The following is a 20,840-nucleotide window of genomic DNA, read 5'->3' as shown; positions in this document are numbered from 1 at the left end:
AGCGTCTCCATTGAGGAGGGAAATGCATACTAAAATTCTTATTTTACTTAAAATGTACCAGAAATTAGAGCAATAAATAATTTTATCCGAAAACAATACTGAATTTTTATTTTAGAAAGAATTCAAAGAATCATTAAAAGAATGCACTGCATTTTTATTTTTAGTTATTTTTTATTTTACCACATCGATGGTGTTTACAATCATAAAAAATAAAAGGCCTGTAGAGGGAAAAAAGGCTGTAGATTTTGGCCGAATGGGCGGGTACACTCTTTTTTGTAATCTCATTACGAGCTTTCCATTACAGAATAAGAAACGCATTTAGTTAATTACACTTTACTTATTTCGATGGTAATCTATTAAAGAACAAATGAGGCATAAACTAATAGCAGTGTATTTCTTTTGTTAGTTATGGGAGAAAAGTTTAAAATTTGTAAGTTTCATAATACATATTTTGTTGTTGCTGATGTGGAAACAGACGATAAAGGTAACTTTGTTACTTCGTAATTTCGAAATATTGTAATATCCAGAAATGTTTGCCCGAATGTGAAAATATTTAAGAACAAACAAGCTACGAGTAATAACTAACCTCCTATTTTGATAACGTCTGCGGTCATCGCACTCTTCTTAATTCAGGATTGAACCAACGTCAACAGCCTTTACTCCTTATTACTAGGCTATAAGCACGCACTCTACCTGTATAAATCATTGTAAAACGCTGCTTTAACCTCCCTATGCACCATTAATTAAATTACAATGCACGAAAGTCCTTATAATTTTCAGTAAAACTAATTTTCATAAAGAACAATAGACTATCAAGCTTCTATTGTTCACCCAACTTAACATATTCAGTAGAATTTTTTTTTCCACATAGCCAGTCTAACTAGAGAATGGTGATCCTCTCAGTACGATGTAATTCAAGACGGACTTTTCTGTTAAACCAAGCAGAACAGTGTGGCAGAGTCGAGGAAAGCTTTATTACAATATTCAAATGGCAAAGCTGCAGGCCACCAAGTTTTTGCATCGCCACATTTCAACGAGTTGGCAAAAGTGGAAATTTCTCATTACAGAGATGAAGATTTTTAATATCGCGCCCTACCTAACACAAAGAAACATTCTTGCCGCGATATTAATCGCATCTAAACCCGGTTATTGTAAACTAATTTAAGTTTAAGTCGGGAGATAACTGCAAAGGGCGTACTTCCGGAATAATGGAATTACTTCTGGACAAGAGTTTGCCGGAGTTGTTAACTTAGTCATGTTAACACCGCTAAATACAAAATCACACATAATTCGCCTTCGCAAATTAGACATATAGAAACGGCGTTTTATGTCCTATAAATTCTTGTTATAACGACCCTATTGCCGGTGTAGAACGATTAAATGTGCATTTGCTCCAATAATTCGGATTTAGTCGCGCTTCCAAAAATACTCAATCCTGGCCACAAAACACTGGAAATTTTCGTAATAACCTGGATATTTTTTAGACTTATGCCATGAATGGTTCTGTTTGCTGCACTCTGACTCACTGTTTGTATCGAACTTAATTGCAGCTTACTGCACCAGGTGTTTTAATCAGTGTGCAGCTGCATGATTTTTGTTTGAACCACCCTATCTACAACAAGAAATGATGCAATCTAAATGATTTCGATAATAAACCTAGTGTTCATTCAACTAAAAAAAAGTAAACTTGTTTCTGTCCTCTAAAAATAGTCGAAGAATGGTCAAGGTTAGCCTACCATCGGAATATCTCTCGCACCTCTGGTACAATTCCATCTTACCATCACTGATACTGTGATACACTTTGTGTCTTGTGCTTTATTCGAATCCTTTCTTTTCCAGGTGTTGCGTGATTCATGGCCCCCATACGATGACAAATATACAAAGAAAAATCATCACGCTGCAATTACTAACGTGATGGTTCAAATGGTCCGTTTTCCACGCGGTTTCATAGTTAGTCCTTCAGCTTCAGCAGTGTAACACGTGCTCAAAATCCGACAGTATTTCAGGTGCCAAAGTGTGTTTTTGTTCGGTGCGTGCGTGAAAATGTGATTTGGTGACGATGCCATCAAAAAAGCAATACGATTTAGTTCAAAATGACGATTATGATACGAGAATTCCGCTGCATCCGGAGGAGGCTTTCCACCATGGAATCACGTTTCAAGCGAAGGTAAGATCGACTAACGCGGGAATTTTTCAACCAAGATTTAAGACGCGTGATGTGGGATGCCAATAATTCTAGCTTTGAAAATCGAAGATGAATAATGCATTTTCTTTGTTTATGTTTGAGGAAAGTTCCGATTTTGTTGAACCTTCACCTACTTCAAGAATAATCGGCATTGTTAAAAATTGGAGTAAGAATGAATGAACGACGAGCGGAATATTTTTCAGTTTTATATTTCTATTCTGTCTAAATTATTGCCTTAATGAAAGACATTGGATTTATAACAAATAAAATTCGAATTTTATTAAACTTAATGAGAGTAAAAGAAAATTTATTTCGTCCATTAAACATGTTTACAAATTGATCTGTTAGAAGAAAATTATTACAATGGTTTTAATTTTATTTAACCTCAATATATTTTTAGTTACTTTGTTACGTCACGATTTTGGCAGTTATTTCACTATTCTTTGGAAGGATCTTTAATTTATTTTTTGATGTTTTTTTTTTCATATTTTTTTTGTATTGTTTTGAACTTAACAGAAAAATTAAAAAAGGATTTTTTTAACTCAACCCAAAAAACAGTGATTTTGATTCAAGGGTTTTCTTGAATTACATACATATTTTCTCTTATTTTGACATAGAAATCAGTGTTAAAGCATTAGACAATCTGTGTTATTATGAAAGTGTCTGTTAGCAAAATCAAAAAGTAATCGTTGCATTTTTCTAAAGTTTTATTTATTTTGAATATACTTTTAGTTTGAAGACTTAAAGTGTTTAGTTTTAATATTTTATTATTACTCAATTGTTAACAACGGTTTATGCAATAACATTCTGTGACTGTTGTGCTACGTTATTTTTTTGTAAAATTATTCTTGAAATTGAAAAGGCAACTCCTCTAGGGGTGCAATTATCTTTCGTCGATTTTGTCTTTCCATAGCCTTGTGATGAGGTTCAGGCCCGCCAGCGCTCGTCCTTTTGATTGACTTTTTGAAAAGTAACGAAATAAAAGGATGAATCGCTTTCATACCCAAGTCTTGCGAAATTACAATTTTCAGCAGAAAACTTGTATAGAAATATCCAATTTCACACCAATCTCTGGTTTCTTTGTCGGGGAAGTCCTGTTGTAATAAGCACGCAAATTAATTGATCCTCAAGGAGGGAATTCTTCTCTCAAATCGTCGCTCGATTAATCATTTTTGTTTATTTAAATCGCACCAAGTTTGTTTGAATAGAATCTTGAATATAAGATTAATTTTCCTGATTTGACAGTAAATAGAATTTACCTGTAATGTTTCATTGCCGTCTAAAAATATCTTGAACCGCTGCCAAGAAACTCAAGATAAAACGAACTCGAATTTTTATTGTAATTTAATATAAAAGCATAAAGTTATTTTTGGCTAAACAATTAGTTTAAGGGGCGCTAATTGCATTGTAGTACTTTTAAGGGCGTTTGGTGCGTTTTTGTGTTAGGTGAAGTCCACAACGGCTTTTAATTCAGTTAGTAGACGATATCAAAGCTAGCAGATGTTAGTAACATTTGTAACTTATGTTAGTTACAGTTGCGAAGTGTAATGTCACCTAATTTAGGATTATTCGCAGCTTGAATCTACTGCTAGTGTCAGCTACAAGAAAGCTAACCCTTTTGAGACTACATTTTATTACAATTTAAGTCCCTAGAAAATTTTGTTTAATCAAGCGCAATTTGTACTTTTCACGGATGCTTAATCAATACATGTGGGCGATTTAGGAGGCTTTTTATTTCTCACTTTTACTTCTTCATTTTGCGCAAATTACCCATGTAGCAATTCTACCAAGAACGCGAAGGTTAAGGCATGAGCTGCATTGCAATAGAAAGTACACAGTTATCTCATTATTGATTTTCAAGTTCTTTGTTTACTTCTTTTGTAACAGATAAGGTAATTGCGTCTCAATGACTGATCTTCGTATCAACGGCCACGTGTTATGATGTCATTTTTCTACGTTAAATGCTAATTAAACGATCGGAATGTTCATTCAATGTATTCACACAGCCTTGTAAACGATATTCCTGCGAATGCCGATGATTCTTCTGGAGTGGGCGAGCGTAGATTCAATAACTGAAATGCTGCGAGCAACGTTATCTCTGAAAGTAGAGTTTGGATTTGCAACCACGAAAAGTTCTTGCAGGAAAACAATAATCTCATAAATTATTTAGTAGTAGTAGTGGAATTTCGTGTCGAAGATAGGGGAGATCTGCTCTACAAATGTCAGGGTTGCATGAGAAGGGAATGATTCATGGCTTATGAGAAAAACTGAATTATAATTTTTGATTCACTAGTTTGTGAGAGAGATTTTCAAAACTTTAAATTTTACAACTGCAATTAATTTATAGGCGGCTTCTGGTATCCTTTGAGGTTAGTGCCGAGGCGTTAACGACTTTTAAAATAGAAGAGGGTTTTAAAGCAATGTGGGATGCTTCAAGTGACCATAATCACACTTATCATATTACGAAATACATATTTTATGAACATCTTAACGATTAACGTTGAGATATTTTTTTTTTCAAAGGAAGCAAGGAGTTATTTCATTTATGTTTTTTTTTTTGTAAAGTAGCTAAATATATGTATATGTTTTGAATAACAACTATACCAACTAATGAATTTGCACATTATTATTATTATTATTGATTGCCAAACTTCCAACTAATGAATTTGCACATTATTATTATTATTGATTGCCATACTTTCTTGATTTTATGGCTTAATACAATACGGAAATTTTGCTTGCATTACTTTGACCGAATTTCTGAAGAACACCGCTAAAGAAAAAGTTGTTTTGGCGGGAATACTAGCTGTGTCAAAGTTTTACCTTGACATTTTGCAAGGCCATACTTTGTAAAATACAATTATTTTACAGTTCAATTTTTTAATCAATTGTAAAAAAATTATACGAAAAATATTTGCTAAGTTGTTAAATGCCTGATTACTGATTACTTGATTATTAATAAGTTCAAAGATGGGCAAATTAGAAATATTCATTTCTTCGCTAATTTAAATTGACTAGAGTACTACTTCGTTAGTTTTCTACCTAAAACATAGTTGTTTTATTTAATTCATTTAAAAGAATCTTTTGAATTACTATACTAATCTAAAAATATTTTAACTGTCACAAGTATTGAATACTTTTTTCTTTTAATCCACCACTTGTTATTTTTCGTCAGGAAGATAAATAAATGGTCAGCAATTCGGTTGCGAACGACCAAAGATTTGCTCCCCGGAGTCAGTTTCCTCGCGTTTGCCAATTATTCGAAATTGAAAGCGCATTTGCTTGCATTTTATGGAGGGAAAGAGTTCTAAATTCTGCTAGTTGTTATTTCTGTTTGAAAACACGTGAATTGATGCGTAAATGCTATCGATTTTTACCACACGGTGATGAAATGTAGTGTGTAACATTTTTATTCTGGTCAATTATGCGTATTTTTGCACTTCATGAAGCGAGCAGCGGGGAAAATATTTTTCAATTTTTGTTTGCAATGTTTCATTTGTGGTAAGATATTTTTGAAGGAATTCTAAATCAGAAATAAATGAACTAATTTTTTCGCATTGAACGTCGCATCTGGCGGTGGAAGAGAAAATAATATTACTCCAAAATTGTGCATTGGAACAATTTTAATAAATCCATTTACAGCTTGCGACTACGAACAAAACTTTTCACGATTCATCGAATTTTGATTGGTTGACTAAGTTTCAGGTTTAATGTCAAGTTGAATAATTGATTTGGAGCGAATATCGTTGTGAAAAAGTGGCAGTGGCAACGAACCTTGGGGTAAAATATACGCGTTTCATCTCTAAGAAAATTTTGTACAGCATTTGTTTGGGAAAATACACCTTTGAGGCTTATAGTTATGAGGTACGATTTTTTATTTCCAGACTCCATATTTATTTAAATTGACTTGAGTCATTTTTCAATTTTTTACAATCTTCTCTCTGTGTATTTCTGTACTTCTGCAAGAAATAAAAATAATTCAATTATGGTTTCGATTTGTCTGAAGCTTGGGAACAACACTTTTTTGCTTTGGTTCGCTCGCTGTAAACTTTAATCTTGTCTCGGTTGCAGGGAGCTTATATTCAATAAAATCTCACATGTCTTCATTAATCTTGAAAAAAATTTCGTATGCAATCCGGGTTGTAGACTGCCGTTTATAACTCGCAGGAAATTTGTTCCATCCCTTACGGCTTTGTCTGGAAGGGTGGATGAACTGGAAATTACAGCGAAGCCACGATATCGACAAGCCACCTAAAATAACTTGAAATATGGTCAGGAGACGCGGAATATCTTTACCATCGTTTTGTTCAGATTTACCATTTACTCATTTGACAAACAAACTTTCTCACAATATTATTTGCTCTTTAGACAGACACTTAATGGGTTTTTTAGGATTCTCACAATTCTGATTTTAAACTAGTCTTTTTTACTTGGAAACATATTAGGAGTTGAAAATTTTTGTATTTTGAGTTAATATTTACATATTAGATAAGATTTTTATACAAGAGTTAGAGAAAAATATGATTCACTCTCATTGAAATACATATTTTAAATGAAAGTTATTTTGGAATGCATGGTTTAATTTCAGTTAGCCAAGAAACCATTTACATGATGTATGATAAAATTTACATAGATTTGAAACGGTTTTAGTCTCGGGAGTGTTATTAGGTGAGTATGCGCTATCTTAACAGGATACTTTATTTATTTCCGCCTTATTTTTCAAGTCAATATTTAATATTTATAGACTTTTTCTCAGATGCCGGTAACAGTACACTGTTACGAAGGCTCCGTTTCTCTTTTGTCTTATCAGGATAATATTTTAAGCTAAAAATAATATTTTATTTTTAATTGAAACTACTCTAAACCAATATATTTAGAAACTGATGTTTTTTTTTTTATAGATAAACAGTGCCAATTATGTGTTTTTTGAATTTTTTAAAATGAAGGAAGACTCTTGTTTTATAAAGAGCAGAAATAGCTGTGTAGATATTGTTTTTAAAAATATCTACTGAATGATTTTGTATTTTATAAATTATATGTGCAGTACAAATAAGAAACTGCAAATTAGTATTCATGTTTTTTCAAGTACTTACAAGTGGGAAAAAATTAATAATCTTTAATTTGTCAGAATCAAGGTTTATTGATGTGTGTCATTAATTACCGTAATACGGCTCATGTCATATTTTTTCAAGAAACAGGAATGTGACTAGGTTTTAACGAATGGCAAGTGGCTGGAACTTTCTAAGCTCTTTGTATGTTTATTGCAAAATAAATTGCTTACAAATTGTGAATGCACCTAAAGGCTTAATTTTTAATTTTTTAATACTTTTATTAGAATTTATTATCACTGAAAGCAGAAACTTGGTCAAAGTGTCAGAGAAAAAGTAAAATAAGTAGTTCTTCAGGTTGCATCAAGGCAAAAAATTAAGTTTGGAATAAATAATAAATACAAAATTAAGAATTTTTTTACTAAATAGGTAACGTTTTAGCTTGCGTGGGTGAATCAAATAATAAATAAGAAAATACACATGCAAAACAGGTCAGAGTTATTCTCCACTATGTCAAACTGAAAAAATGAATGAATCGAGGCCCTGCTCAAAAAACCAGAAAATGTGATATGACAAACACGTGTCGAGAAAAATGAAAAACTAAATTTACATTTTGCAGCGACAAGTTTATGTCTGCACATAAAACATCTCATTTCAGGTAAAACTTAACTCAACAATAAAAAACGAGCACAGTTCATAATTTAGATACCCTTTTGTAGCGAAAGCAAGAAAGCCCCACAAGAACCCTTCAATTCGCGGCCGGCTTTCTAAAGCTTTCGAAGACTTCAAACCGAATACCCAGCAATCAAGCCGTCTTGACTGATCTTTCCAATGATTTGTTTGACGCAAAGGAGAGCAAAATAAACACGACGTTCATTATTTTTCTGACGTTCATGCCAATATTGAAATGTACGAGAAACGAATAAAAATATTTTTTCCTCGATTTTACATTAATTTCATAACAAACTATCATTAGCACTCAACAATTTCATATTTCGGGAATCGTGGGCGAGCTTCTTAGGCTGTCCCTCGTCAGTCAGTTTCGCGTAAACTTTCCGTAGATGTTTTAATAATTTATTTTGCTGATGACAGTCGAGAGGAAAATCTGCATAATCGGTCATAATAAACAACGCTTCCGTTATTTTTGGGTCATATTTTGTCGTAATTGATTTAATTGGAGACTTCAGGAATCGCTTCCTGACCATAAATCAAACGACAATACAGTACATAACTTTCGGTGTATTCATAAACATCACGCAAGGACGCCGACCATTATTTACCCACAACGGAAAAATGGGTGTGGGCGGGCTTATGGGTTGGTTTACCTAAAACCGGTCTGGGTACCTGTCTCGACAGCTGATCCTGGGTACAATGGAACGCATCCAACTATTATTTCATTTTTCTGAGTTATAGAGGCCGACAATTATTAATTTTGTTTAACCAAGATAATAAATTTGACGCAAATTTTTACTTGCTTTGTAAATAAAACGTAAATTTCAGAAGTTTGTGTTTATTAATAATAAAGCATCTGTGATTTATGGCGGTACGCAGATGTGGGTGGCTTATATTAAGGGGAAAGTAGGATTTTCCACGTGTTCAGGATTTAAAGGAACGCATTGTTAGTTGCACACGCGAAATATTATTTCCCATTTTGAAAATTTTACATTTTGTAAAGAGATTGCTCGTTTGTTGTGCAGTTTTATTCATGTTTTCGACTTTTTGGATTTATGTCGAGTGATAAAACTGTTACAAAGGCTGTGTTTGAGGTTGACAGCTAACTATGAAAGCTGATACCGATCAAGCGATCAAAGACGGAAGTTGAGCTTCGATTAGGTTTCAATTTTTTTTATAACACGCTTCATTCACCATCTACAGGACACAAGTCTGAATATTTAACATCGTTAACAATTTCTTTGAATCGGATTATTTTTATTGCCTTTTACAAGAGTAGCTTTTTATGAATATAAAATGTGTTTACTGAACGTTTAAAATTAAAGTATTTTATGAGTGACTGAACAATGTGAAAGAAAAACTGAAATCTTCCACTTGAAGAGTTTTTACCAAAATCAGATTGGATTTGAACTTCAGGCAAAATATCTTTGAAAAATTTATTTGATTAGAGACGAACTGAGGATTAATAAGAAACAAATAAATAAGAATAGACTAACTATTAATAAAAACGTTCAGCACATTTAGAGTTAAAAGTTTGTTTTGACGAATCGTTTACACGAAGAGACAACTTCATACAAACTCTTCGTTTTCGTGACCATCTCAACAAACACTTAGCGTAAACTGAATTAATTTGATCATACCAAGCAACAGTTTATTTCGAGGAGTTTCTGGTGATTTATGACGATTATTTTGTTATTGCATTCTCTTTTAGAAAGAAAATCGGTCTTGTTTTCAATTTTCAGTGAAGTTTCAGCCCGCCACACAAATTATTTTCAACTTCCTCCGCATTCCTTTTTACGAAACACCATGAGAAGCACTATTAAAAGCAAATTCCATCTCCTTAATGATTTATTCCGGGGAAGTTTCCGAAAAGTTTTCTTAATTTAGCTTCTTAATTTTATGCAAAATTAAAAGCTTGAAATCAGAGAGCGGACTACAATTAAAAGCTTCCTGGAAAAAGGACCGACTCATGTTCATCTTTTCTCAGATCGAATTAAAGAAACGAAGCGCTTCCCAAAGAGGATTTCGGAGTTTTGTTGTGGTTGTATTTTTTCCGGGTCCAATTTTGAATTTAATTAAAACGTGTTTTCGTGCCGATTAGCCGATTAAATATTCAAATAATGTTTAGAGTACCCTAGCTGAGACACAAAACTTAATCGTCCCTTTAAAATGGAATGGCTCTTGTCCGACAAGATCAAAGCATTTTCGATTAATTTATTACAAGAAGAGAGAATTTACATCGAGTAAATCCTGGATTGTTATGATACCCAGGAAATCCTTTGTCCGTTTTAGCCTCGTGGGATTTTCCAAAATAAACCCAACTTTTATGCACGACCGAATTTTATCACGGCCGAATGAGAAAAGTGAGACTTGAGATAACTGACTTCGAACGATTTCCTCACTGAGATAAGAAAATTGTGTTCAATTTGCAGATTAGAACTGTTTTGTCCGGAAACTTCCAATATTGGGATCTGGTCTTGATTAGGGAATTGTTCGAAGCTGCCTGACTGGAATAATATCCAGATCGTTAATATTTCACTCGGGAACGGGAGTATCGCTATCAATAAGTTTTTCCAGCGTTATTGCACCCGGCGAGCATGCCGATTGCTACACGATGAAAATTTTCTCATTCCGAGTTAAAGACCAATTATCTTGCGCCATCATCTCCTAATTTCCAACAAGAGTTCTTTTACTCACTTTATTCTCAACCAGAAAAAGCTTTAACTAACTTCATTGTATTTCTGTCTAACTAAAGAAATAATTTAAAATTAATAACTGTTTAGTTTTATAGGTGGAACAGCAATAAACTTTGTAACAATTATGCTTGCTCCTGAAAGAGATGCAGTAATTCGAACAATTTACTTGGCTATAAAATGATGAAAATTCAAGAGCAAGAGATATACCTATTCGTAATTACTTCTTTGCTGTACATTTACCTATTTCAGTGGTGGTCATAACGAGTCATACCAGTCCTGGTCATACCATGAAAAAAGTTCAAATTCAAATATTATTTTTATTTTCAACTTAATCATTTGCAGTCAATTGAAATTTTCTACATGTGGGCAGATATTAGAAACTATTTCTCTCAAATATTATTAACAACATTAATAGGTCCAATAAATTTCCCTTTCGTAACTTGTGTGTAACTAGAAGGTAATAAATAACTAATTATTTATTTTTGCTACATTGGAATGAAGTTACTGTTAAATCGGCTTGCAGACCCACTTCATCTTCCTAGAAGTCATCCTCGTAAGAAATCCATACCTTACAGGTTCCTTATTAGACACAGACAATAACTACTAGCTGTGGGAAAAAGTAAGAAATCTCGTTGTCTACTTTAAAACTAGCTCTGTAAAACAACAGAGTTTATCTGGGTTTATATTTTTCTTTTTTGTTTAAGAAATGTTTTATAAAACATCCTCGATTTACGTTATTATAAATTGTCCAAGGCATAAACAACATGTTCAACACTTGCATCCTCATATATTGCAGTGTATGTGGCAGATTTATGCTAACCATATTTCAATTACATGTGTAATTTTGAAAATTTCTGCATGTAGGTGCATAAGTACCTCGTAATTAATTCTAGTACTTTTAAAAGTCGTCGTTATTTAGCCCCAAATGTCATGCAATAATTAAGTATTTAATCGCAATATCAAGTTCAATGATACTCTCCAAACTTTTTCTGCATGAGTGCCCTGAACAATGGTCTACGATAATTATATCTTTTTCCTGGTTCAATGGTTGTGTCGAGCGTTTTTATTATAGTCAGCAACTGCTAAAATTAAAATAGCAGGAATGATAATGAAATTCAAATAAACAGAGCGTCGACAGGTTATCCTCTCCATAAATTATTTTTAGAATATAGACTTTTATGACGTCAGGTGGCAAAATTAATATTTTTGATTGTATCAACAGGTTAAATATTTCAGTTTTTAATATGATCCTTTAATTTCCAGTTGATTACGAGATCAACTCGGGACGCAAATTAAAGCCACGAGATTAAAAAAAAACGGCAATTTCCCCAATTTGTAACATCAAAAGAGCCAGAAACCACGCGAATCGCAACAAAGAGATCATATTGTTTTAAAGTCAACATTGACTGAAATAAAAGCTGGCCTTTCAGCCCATCACAATGGTGTTTAAAATTCCGGGCATTTTCAGGGAGAAGATTTCCCTTTATTTCGGCCGCCAATATTTCAATTCTGTCCGGAAAAAAAGAAATTAAAACATCCGAGCCTTTATAATCCGATGGACATTATCGGCTCGGGAGGACACCAACCATGAATAATTTAACGCAGAGAGTGATTAATTAATTGCTAAAGGGATTAAAAAGATACCCTCCTGCAAAATTAAAACCGAAAACAAGGAGAGTGATGGGCCTCAAAAACATTCGAGGAGCGACTGATCCTTTTTTTGGTTAATTTGTTGTGTCCAGATGGTCGGGAAAGCAATCAATTATGAAACGGTTTCTCGAGATCAAACGACTATAAAAAATATATCGGGAAGCAAAATGCTCGACTGGGATTTTCATCAATCAACAGGCTTCGAAGAAAGGATACAAAGATTTACGTCTCTCCTGCTACATGTTTCGATTTATCAGCATTATTCGCATTGTTCCAGCTTGCCAATGGGAAGAAACTAAACGATTTTTCTCTTCTGACTAACACATCGAAATTATTTCCAAATTCGCGGTTTTAAAGAATAAAAGGAAACAATCCTACCAACCGACACCGACCGAATTAAGATTTTCACATTTTGTAGTTCATATCGTCAGTTTTTCTAACACTTTATCGCTTCAAACAGTTTGGTATCTTAAAGTTGAATTTTTGCTCAAATATGACTTAAAGCTTAAATAATTTTAAAAATATTGACAAATGTGGTGTTTTGAATTCCAATGAACCAGGCAAATGAACATTTTTATAAACATTATTAACAAATCAAACAATAAATTATCTGTCGACATTTACTTAGTTAATTGAGAATTTAATTTTGCATTAGTTTTTTTCCCCAATGCTATTCATTAGCGTTAAACCTTTTTTCGTTTTTTGCATTTACATGCATTCAAAGTAATTAAACTCGTAGTAGGCAACACATGAAATAAATTTGCATCCAATTTGTGCAGAACGACCCATAAGCTAAGAGTTAAATTAATTTAAGCATCCTGACTAACTAACCAATACGCAGTATTAATAACTGCCATAATGGCAACGAACCAAATATAATTAAATTTCCGTAATTGCTGTTTTTGTTTGTGGTCAGAAGTTAAAAAAGTTGCGCCATTTGTGCTTCTGACAAATAAAGAAACTTTGGTTGTAAATAGCACAATCTGTTAGCTAAGCGATAACATAAAATAGAATCTTTTGCTCTCATTTTTGATACTTTATGTGAGATCTTTGCAAGGATACTCTAATGGTTCAGAAAAATTGTTGCATTGAAAGAGTTATTGCAGGTGGTTCATTCCTGCACGGTTGAATAATTTGATCGTTAAAAGTATACGGGTCATGTAATTATTGTCACTGGGATAATTATACCAAGGACATGATTACCGGACATATCAATCGTAAACCAAAAAGTGTAACAGAGGTTGGCATTTCGATCAGTTAACTTTGCAATTTAGAGCTCGTAAATCCTGGATAATGTCCTATGTCTGATTTAGTGAATACATACTTTCAATGATGAAAATACCTCTTCTCTACTTAACTAGTTTTAGAGAGACAATTCAGGGTAAAACGCCACAACGTCCCTCGATTAAAGGAGAATGAGCGGCATAAAACGCCTCTACCGCTCGACAAAATGTTAATTTTGTGACACGTTCAGTCCGAAATGAGCCAGAAGGAAATTCCTTTTTAGATTTTTATTAAATTCGTTTGAGCGTTGTCTCCAACACATAACTGCCACTGTCGAATTTAATTGGGAAAAGTGGAGGCAAACAGGACACTGTTTGCACACGAAATAAACTTTTCACTGCGTGATATTTTCTTTCCATTTGGTCGCAAAATGGCTTTTTGCAAACGCGAACGTGACGTTACGATTCGAAGTTTAGTCTTTGCTGCTCACATGCAAACAAATTTCTTACATGTTGGCAATATTTTAATAATATTCTTTCATATTTCGTCTTCTGCAGACGGCTTATACAAATTTAATCACGAACTTCGGGGTAAAGTAAAAAGTTTCTTGGGAAACGTCTGGTTGAAGGAATTTGTAAGATAATTTGAATCGCAAAACCGTTAATACATACTACATATCACTTTGACGTAGGCTGAAAGCTGCTTTTTTCAGGGCGATTTCTGTGACCTTTCAGCAGTCGATACAGATTAATTAATTAACTTGAATGTTGTAAGAGTTCTGTAAATGCTCACACTTAAATCAAAGTTAGTTAGTCCCAAGTGTCGTTAATGAAGTTGGCAATGTGAAATTCGCACACTGAATCACTTTATAATTTGTTGGAACTTTGGAAAGGTCAAGATGTGGATGACTAAATTGATTTATTTCCAAATATTTTCTGCAAACGAATAAGTTTGAAATGCGTTTATAAAGTAAAATAGAATGGATTGGATTTACAAGATTTAACTTTTAATTAAAAAAGTTTGCGGTTATTAAAGCGGATAAAAATGTTTTTTCTTGTTTTGGGATTTCCAAGCAAATCTTCTTTGACAGAACTTTTACTGAATTTATATTTTTTATGTACCAACTGATTTATAAAATCAAATAGACAATTTGAAAAGAGAGAGTTGCTATCAGGATGATCTACTACTGCTACAATTGTATGAAAAGAGCTTTAGTTACGGTAGGAATCTATGCGATGGCTATCAAAGAAAATCACTTGAATTCTATTACATAGGTAGTAATTTAAAAAATTCTTTGGTTTTCTCGTTTTTTTTTATTAAACTTCGAAACAATTAATTGTTGAAGTTATGTATACATAATTTTATTTCATTTAGTTGGAAGTGAAAAAAAAATGTACGGAAAACTTCAAGTATTTCCTTTTTAGACCACACGAAACATTATCAGCAACTCGCTTTCAACTAAGACAAAAGTTAATTAAACCACCTCTAGTCTTTGTCGTTAATTCCCCAACCCCCTGCTACTATCTTGGTTTTTCAAAACAATCTGCAATGCAATTTGGGAAACGCAAATCGTCCGCAATCTCACAAGAATGAACTCTCGCCGCCACAGAGGAGATACCGCCTCCAATTCGTAAACCCCTCAGGACTGTTGAGGAATCTCTCCTATCATTGGCGAATGCACGATTTGTCTCTTTTGCTAGCTACACTTTCGGTCAACGGCCACGACGTGTCAAGAGCCAAGGGTCTTGTATCCCAGAGGAATTTATCACGATACATTAGGGATTTACCCGCAGTAAAATCAACTGAATTTTATGACTTCACAAAAACTTAGCGATAGGTGTGAACTCGATTAGTTCTTTTCGGTGGGAAAACGTGCACGAAAAACTTCGAGTTTCTGGCGCAGTGGCCTAGAACTTCTTGGAACGAAGTTGAGAAAAAGCTTCATTATTCGATGTAGAGGAAAATTGCTCCGGAGAAATTTTACCATAAATAAGTATCTGAATTTTTTCCCGTTTGGATCGTTAGCAGATCTGGAACCATTCGGACTGATGATATAAATCAGCTTAATTTGATTCGTTTTTCTCTTTATCGAAGTTCTTTGAAACTTATTTAACAGAAAATACAGCTTTACGCAAAATTACTGAAACTGCTGAACCGAGCAAATGTCGCCTCATCCATCTGCAGATGCAACGTACCGTAATATAGCCTTGCATAATCACTAGACAACATCCACTTGGAATGTAAAAAGACCGATATTTATTCAAATGGACGCACATTTTAATTCACTTTTTTATGTCTCCTTTCAAGGATATTTTGTTTCAACTGGAATTGTAACCGAGGCAGAATACTCGTATCTTGAAAGTGAAAATTTAGATCAGGTCTCGTTGAGGTCATCGCAACAATCAAATTTTCAAGGACGAGCTTACGCACGTTTTGGATTCTAATCGACCGCCGATGTGGGCTGAATTTTTAATGAGATGATGCGGAAATACAGTCGTGTTCACAGATTGTAACAAGTGATGACTTTTAATACAAATTAGGTTTATTCTTTTTGATTATTAACATTGGTTTGGACGTAGCAACTATTGCTAGGAAATTTGAAAGACCAAACAGATAACGCAATGCTACTCTTATTTAAAGATGTAAAATTTGTGCAATAATCTCTGCGCTTAAGCACCACCAGCACCAGCTCAAAATAATGAGATAAAAGCATCAATATTACATCTAACTGAACTTTTGTTGTCGCACATGAATAAAAATTCGAAACGGATTTTAACGGTTTATAGTTCCATTTCGCTCATGTCTCTTTTGACGAAGAGGATTAATTGACAGATAACTGGCAACCACTTTTCGCACTAGCTGGATACAAATTGGGTCGTGATGATTATTTAATGTGTCGAGTGTAACTGTGTTTTTATTTTAATCACGCGATTTGCAAATGCTCTAGTTTGGCGAAAAAGGATTTGGTTTTCAGATGGTGTGATGGAATTTTGAGCGAATGCACGAAAATGGTATTGAAATATTGAGATTCAAAACAGATCAATAGGTTCCAGTGGAAGATAATACTTGTATAATGCTTTATTTTATAAATCTTTAAACCAACTGCTGAAAACTGTTTAACGTGCTTAAATTTACAATTTTGCAACTTGTGGCGTAACTACAGTGTTTTTTTTTGTAAATAAAAATTGTTGAACCATTTTGTTGATTTATTTGTCTTTTTAAAATTTGAAATTGATTAACAAAACCTCTCAAAATATGCTTTCTAAGGAAGTTAAAGCTCTCCGAAAATAACGAGTGAAAAGTTTTATATTAATGATTTCAGTAACCGTTTAAGATGAAAAAAAAAATGCATTTAAGGCGAAAAATTTTGTTTTGGAAATGTTTTTCGAAAATTTTTTCTACCAAATACGACTTAAAATTGTTTCTGTTGTTATAAAAAGAAGCAGCAACCCCGCAGTGATTTTTTTTATAAAAGTTATTGCTCTTGATTCTTTAGGATGCATTTCCAGACCTAAAGGAATCACAGCTCAAATTAATGTTTTTTGGGACACTATTTTTCGGTAATGAAGGTTAATAACAAAACTCGTAACTATGTGAATGAAAGTTTGCGTTATTAATTTATTAATTACTTGATTTTTTTTTTCTACTAATACTAAATGTGGTTTATAACTTATGCCTTTTATAGATATTTTGTTGTGTTTACTGATTAATAAATATTAGTCACATCCTAATAAGTTGAAACTTCATTATAATATCAAACTTTGCATATGAATAATTAATAATTATGCTTACGCATAAGTGTTACAACTTTGGCCGCTGTGCAACTTTTTTTTAAATGTAGAAGTTTCTGTACAAAAGTAAGTTAGTTACGATTTTTAAAAAATACAGAATTTTGCTATAAAAAAGTTAAGTCTTGGCTCTGTGACTTATACATAATCATGTAGAAAGAATGATTATTATCGTTGTTTTAGGACATGTGACATGTGATTATTTGTTCTGTATTGTTTTAACAGTTTTTTCTCTGAAAAAAATCGGGACCGAAGAATCAAAAATACGTTTGTATTTCGGTGCGAATTCTTATTTTATAGAGCGATTTTTTGTTTTGTATGTCATGGTCGACCTTATGGTCTAACATCCTGTAAAATTTGGTCAGTTATTTCAAAATCACATTGTATTTTACTCAAAATCAAAACTTATTGAGACAGTCTAGTTTTGAAGAGAAAGCACTACGTCGAAGAACCGACAAAAATACATTTTTGACAGCTAGAATTTAATTAAAAGTGAAAATGGTGTGGTGATCCAATCGAAAATGCGATATCTTCGAATTTATTTGGTGCATGATACGAACAAGCGTCCTCTAGAGACAACTCTTCGTGATGGTCGGCTGGTCACGTCTACCACCGATTTTATGCCGGTCTCTGATCGTCTATAAAAATTTCCTCACATAAAATCCAACATTATCTCAGTTTTCCCGCTCCAGGACTACATTGTTAATAATCGTCCATGTCAAACTGGAGCTCCATTTGTTCGAAATAAGCTGCTATAAATTGACGACTCAGTTGATGACAAAAACCGCCAGCCTAGGTCAAGTTTAGTTGATTATCCGTTTACGTAGCATCCTCATTGCGAAGGTAACTGAGATGAAAGACGTGCCAGGAATGCCACGGACAGATTCAGGCCGGTGGTCGTCGGGCGATGGCCAATTGTAATAGAAAACCGGCGATTTTAATTAACACCGTGTGACGCCAGAAGTAGCATTTTCCTTCATTTCCACCTCGCTGCATTGACACCGCGTCTAATTTCCTATTCTCTTTTTGTACCAACGCACTCTTCTGCTTTTGCACTTTGAAAAAGTGTTCTCTCGTCATAAATTTCCTCGCTGGAAAAAATGACGCTCTATCGAACCTTCCGAATTTAGAATGTAAATTCACCCCGCCCTTAACTGACGGCCCTATTAATTACAGGTAACTTATGAGGGCATCTGCATGTCCTTGATACGAGTTAATGCTCCTCTCGGTTCTATGGATGTCCTTTTCTGACGTTTTCAGACGTGAGAGGCTTTGTAACGATCGTCTGCGAAGCTTTGATTACTACTACGAATGCCTATTGTAGACTCGCATAAAACATCCCCGAAGAAATGAATGCTCAAACCTACTCGTAATTTAAATGGATATGGAGCTGTTCATTTCAGACTTGGCTAGCACGACATGAATTGTGGCCGCCGGGATAATGGACGTTTTGGGATTTTTTGCGCAGGAATAACTCGACTTGTTTATGGATAAAGTGATGTTACATTGTTCCGACTTACTAATGAAAGAGGAGTCATCAATATTGCAATTTCGCTCCTGCCTTCAAAATGTATGAAGGGATCAATCCATTATAGTTCGTTATTTTTCAATTAAAATTTGTGGTGGAATGCGAATCGAAAGTAAACAGATATTGGAGACGACACTGTTTAAATCATTTTTTTATTTTATTTTATTTTATTAGTACAGTGTGTGTAAATTTTTATTTGTTGCAAATAAATTCAATTCAGAATTTGTGACCACGTCAAAACATTGATGTTTTGTTTTGTGTTGATTTATTAATATTGGATTATTGTATGTACTGGAAATTAATGTTTCACACTGGCAAACTACTCTTGGTTAACTTTTTAATTACTTAACTTTAAATAAGTTTGTTCGTAAAGACTTCATTAAAGTTTCAAAATTTCACAATTTAATTAATATTACATTATGAAAATGTAATACAGATAGATCTAGGAGAGTAACGTTTTTGTTTTAAAAGGAGTTTCATCCATTTTTGTTCTTATAATAACGTATCAAGATACATATTTTATTTTTATTATTAAAATTTATGAATGGGAACAGCTTGAAAAAGCTCATTTCAGCTTTCAGCAATTAATGTTGCATTATGAAAATGTAATATGGAGAGACCTGCTACAGCAATGGTTTTTCTATTTTTGTTAGTATAAAAAATAGATATTTTAATTTTTTATCTATCAAAATTTATGAAGGGGAGCTGCTTGAAGATACTCATTTCAACTTTATACCACTAGGACTTGACGCGTACTAAAAGTTTTGTTAGTTAACTTAATAAGTCAGCTAATTTGCTTTTTAGAAAAAAAAAAACAGAAGAAAACAAAGGAATTTCAAAATCAATATTATTCAATTTATTATTTGTTGTACGTATTAAAAAAACAGATTTATAACGTCTCTCAAATTGGGGTTAAAAATAAAAAATGAGGAAGTGTGAATTAACAGGTAGTGTTAAAAGCATGTAACTTTGGTTCATTTATTTAGTTCATTTAACAACCGTGTTTTTAGGCGGAATACTGTTTTTTTTTTGCAGGAAATGATCGAAATATTTTGTCTTGCAAAAGATGCAATCATCTTTATTAATTTTCTGAAAAGCAGTAAATATTGCAGTATGATTAATCACATGAGTGAATAATTAATTATTTTACACTGCTAAGATCGCCATTGGCATTAATATTAAGAATGTAGGTACTTGTATTTTATTAAACTGATTACAAATGGTGCTGTTATTGCATATAACAGAAGACTGGTATAATATTTTTTGTATTTTATGTACCGTCCCGTGTGATGAGAAGAATTTAATGTCTTAACGCAGTTCACAGAGTTACAGAAACAACGATTTACATTAAATTCTCATTTAAGAATAATGTTTGTTAGAAAAACTGTAAACAAGACAGTTTTCCAGACACTTTTTTCTTAGTCGTCACTTTCAAACTTCTTCAAGCTTCAAGCTTGATTGGTTTCATTCCGTTTTTCCAAGTGTGTTCAGAGATGAGTTCTGTTTTTATTTAAACAATTTTTACTCGAACGAACGGTCTATTGATTTTCTCTGACGAAGAAACATTTGTAACAGTCTGAGACTTTTACACTTTAATGTTGTTTCGATGTTTTAACTCTTAACCTGTAATTGTAAAGTTTAATGTCGTATTTCAGCAGCATAAAACGTGCCCTAAATTCCTAATTACTTAATTATTTCCTCGAAGTAAGGCTTGTAGTAAACTACAAAAATCTTGTCTCGGCGTCTAAATCCCTGTCTCATACACACACGCCATAACGCGTTAAGGAACCGCCTTGACTGGATAATTTCTTCATGAATGGTGTAACCGCATATTTATCGTAGCCGCACCCTGAAGCCGGTAACATAAATTGGGTTCTGTAATCGGAAATGAACCCGACATAATTGGAATTTTTAACTATCCGAAAATCTTTCAGGTCGAAACCCTGAAATTTTTCTATCAAAATAATGACCGCATCTGGCGAAGGCATGTGCTAAATCACCACACACTGCTGCAGGTGTCAATAAAGTCGATCGCATGACAAGGCAATA

The 20,840-nt window shown here is 33.4% G+C and overlaps 1 protein-coding gene across 1 annotated transcript in view; it reads left to right on the top strand.

Moving 5' to 3' along the window:
* Nucleotides 1-20,840, top strand: part of LOC123014596 (carboxyl-terminal PDZ ligand of neuronal nitric oxide synthase protein) — a 46,635-nt gene that overhangs the window by 4,098 nt on the left and 21,697 nt on the right. Inside the window, exon 2 of the mRNA XM_044413790.1 lies at nucleotides 1,840-2,167. Coding sequence (XP_044269725.1) covers nucleotides 2,060-2,167 — 108 coding nt within the window. The 5' untranslated portion in view covers nucleotides 1,840-2,059. The remainder of the gene's footprint in view (nucleotides 1-1,839; nucleotides 2,168-20,840) is intronic.

This window comes from Tribolium madens, unplaced genomic scaffold, assembly GCF_015345945.1.
Source record: "Tribolium madens isolate multiple individuals breed KSU strain unplaced genomic scaffold, Tmad_KSU_1.1 Scaffold_97;HRSCAF=244;Tcas5.2_LG3a, whole genome shotgun sequence".
Classification (NCBI taxonomy): domain Eukaryota; kingdom Metazoa; phylum Arthropoda; class Insecta; order Coleoptera; family Tenebrionidae; genus Tribolium; species Tribolium madens.
Note: the sequence above shows the minus strand (reverse complement) of the source record. Positions and strands in the feature narration are given on the sequence as shown.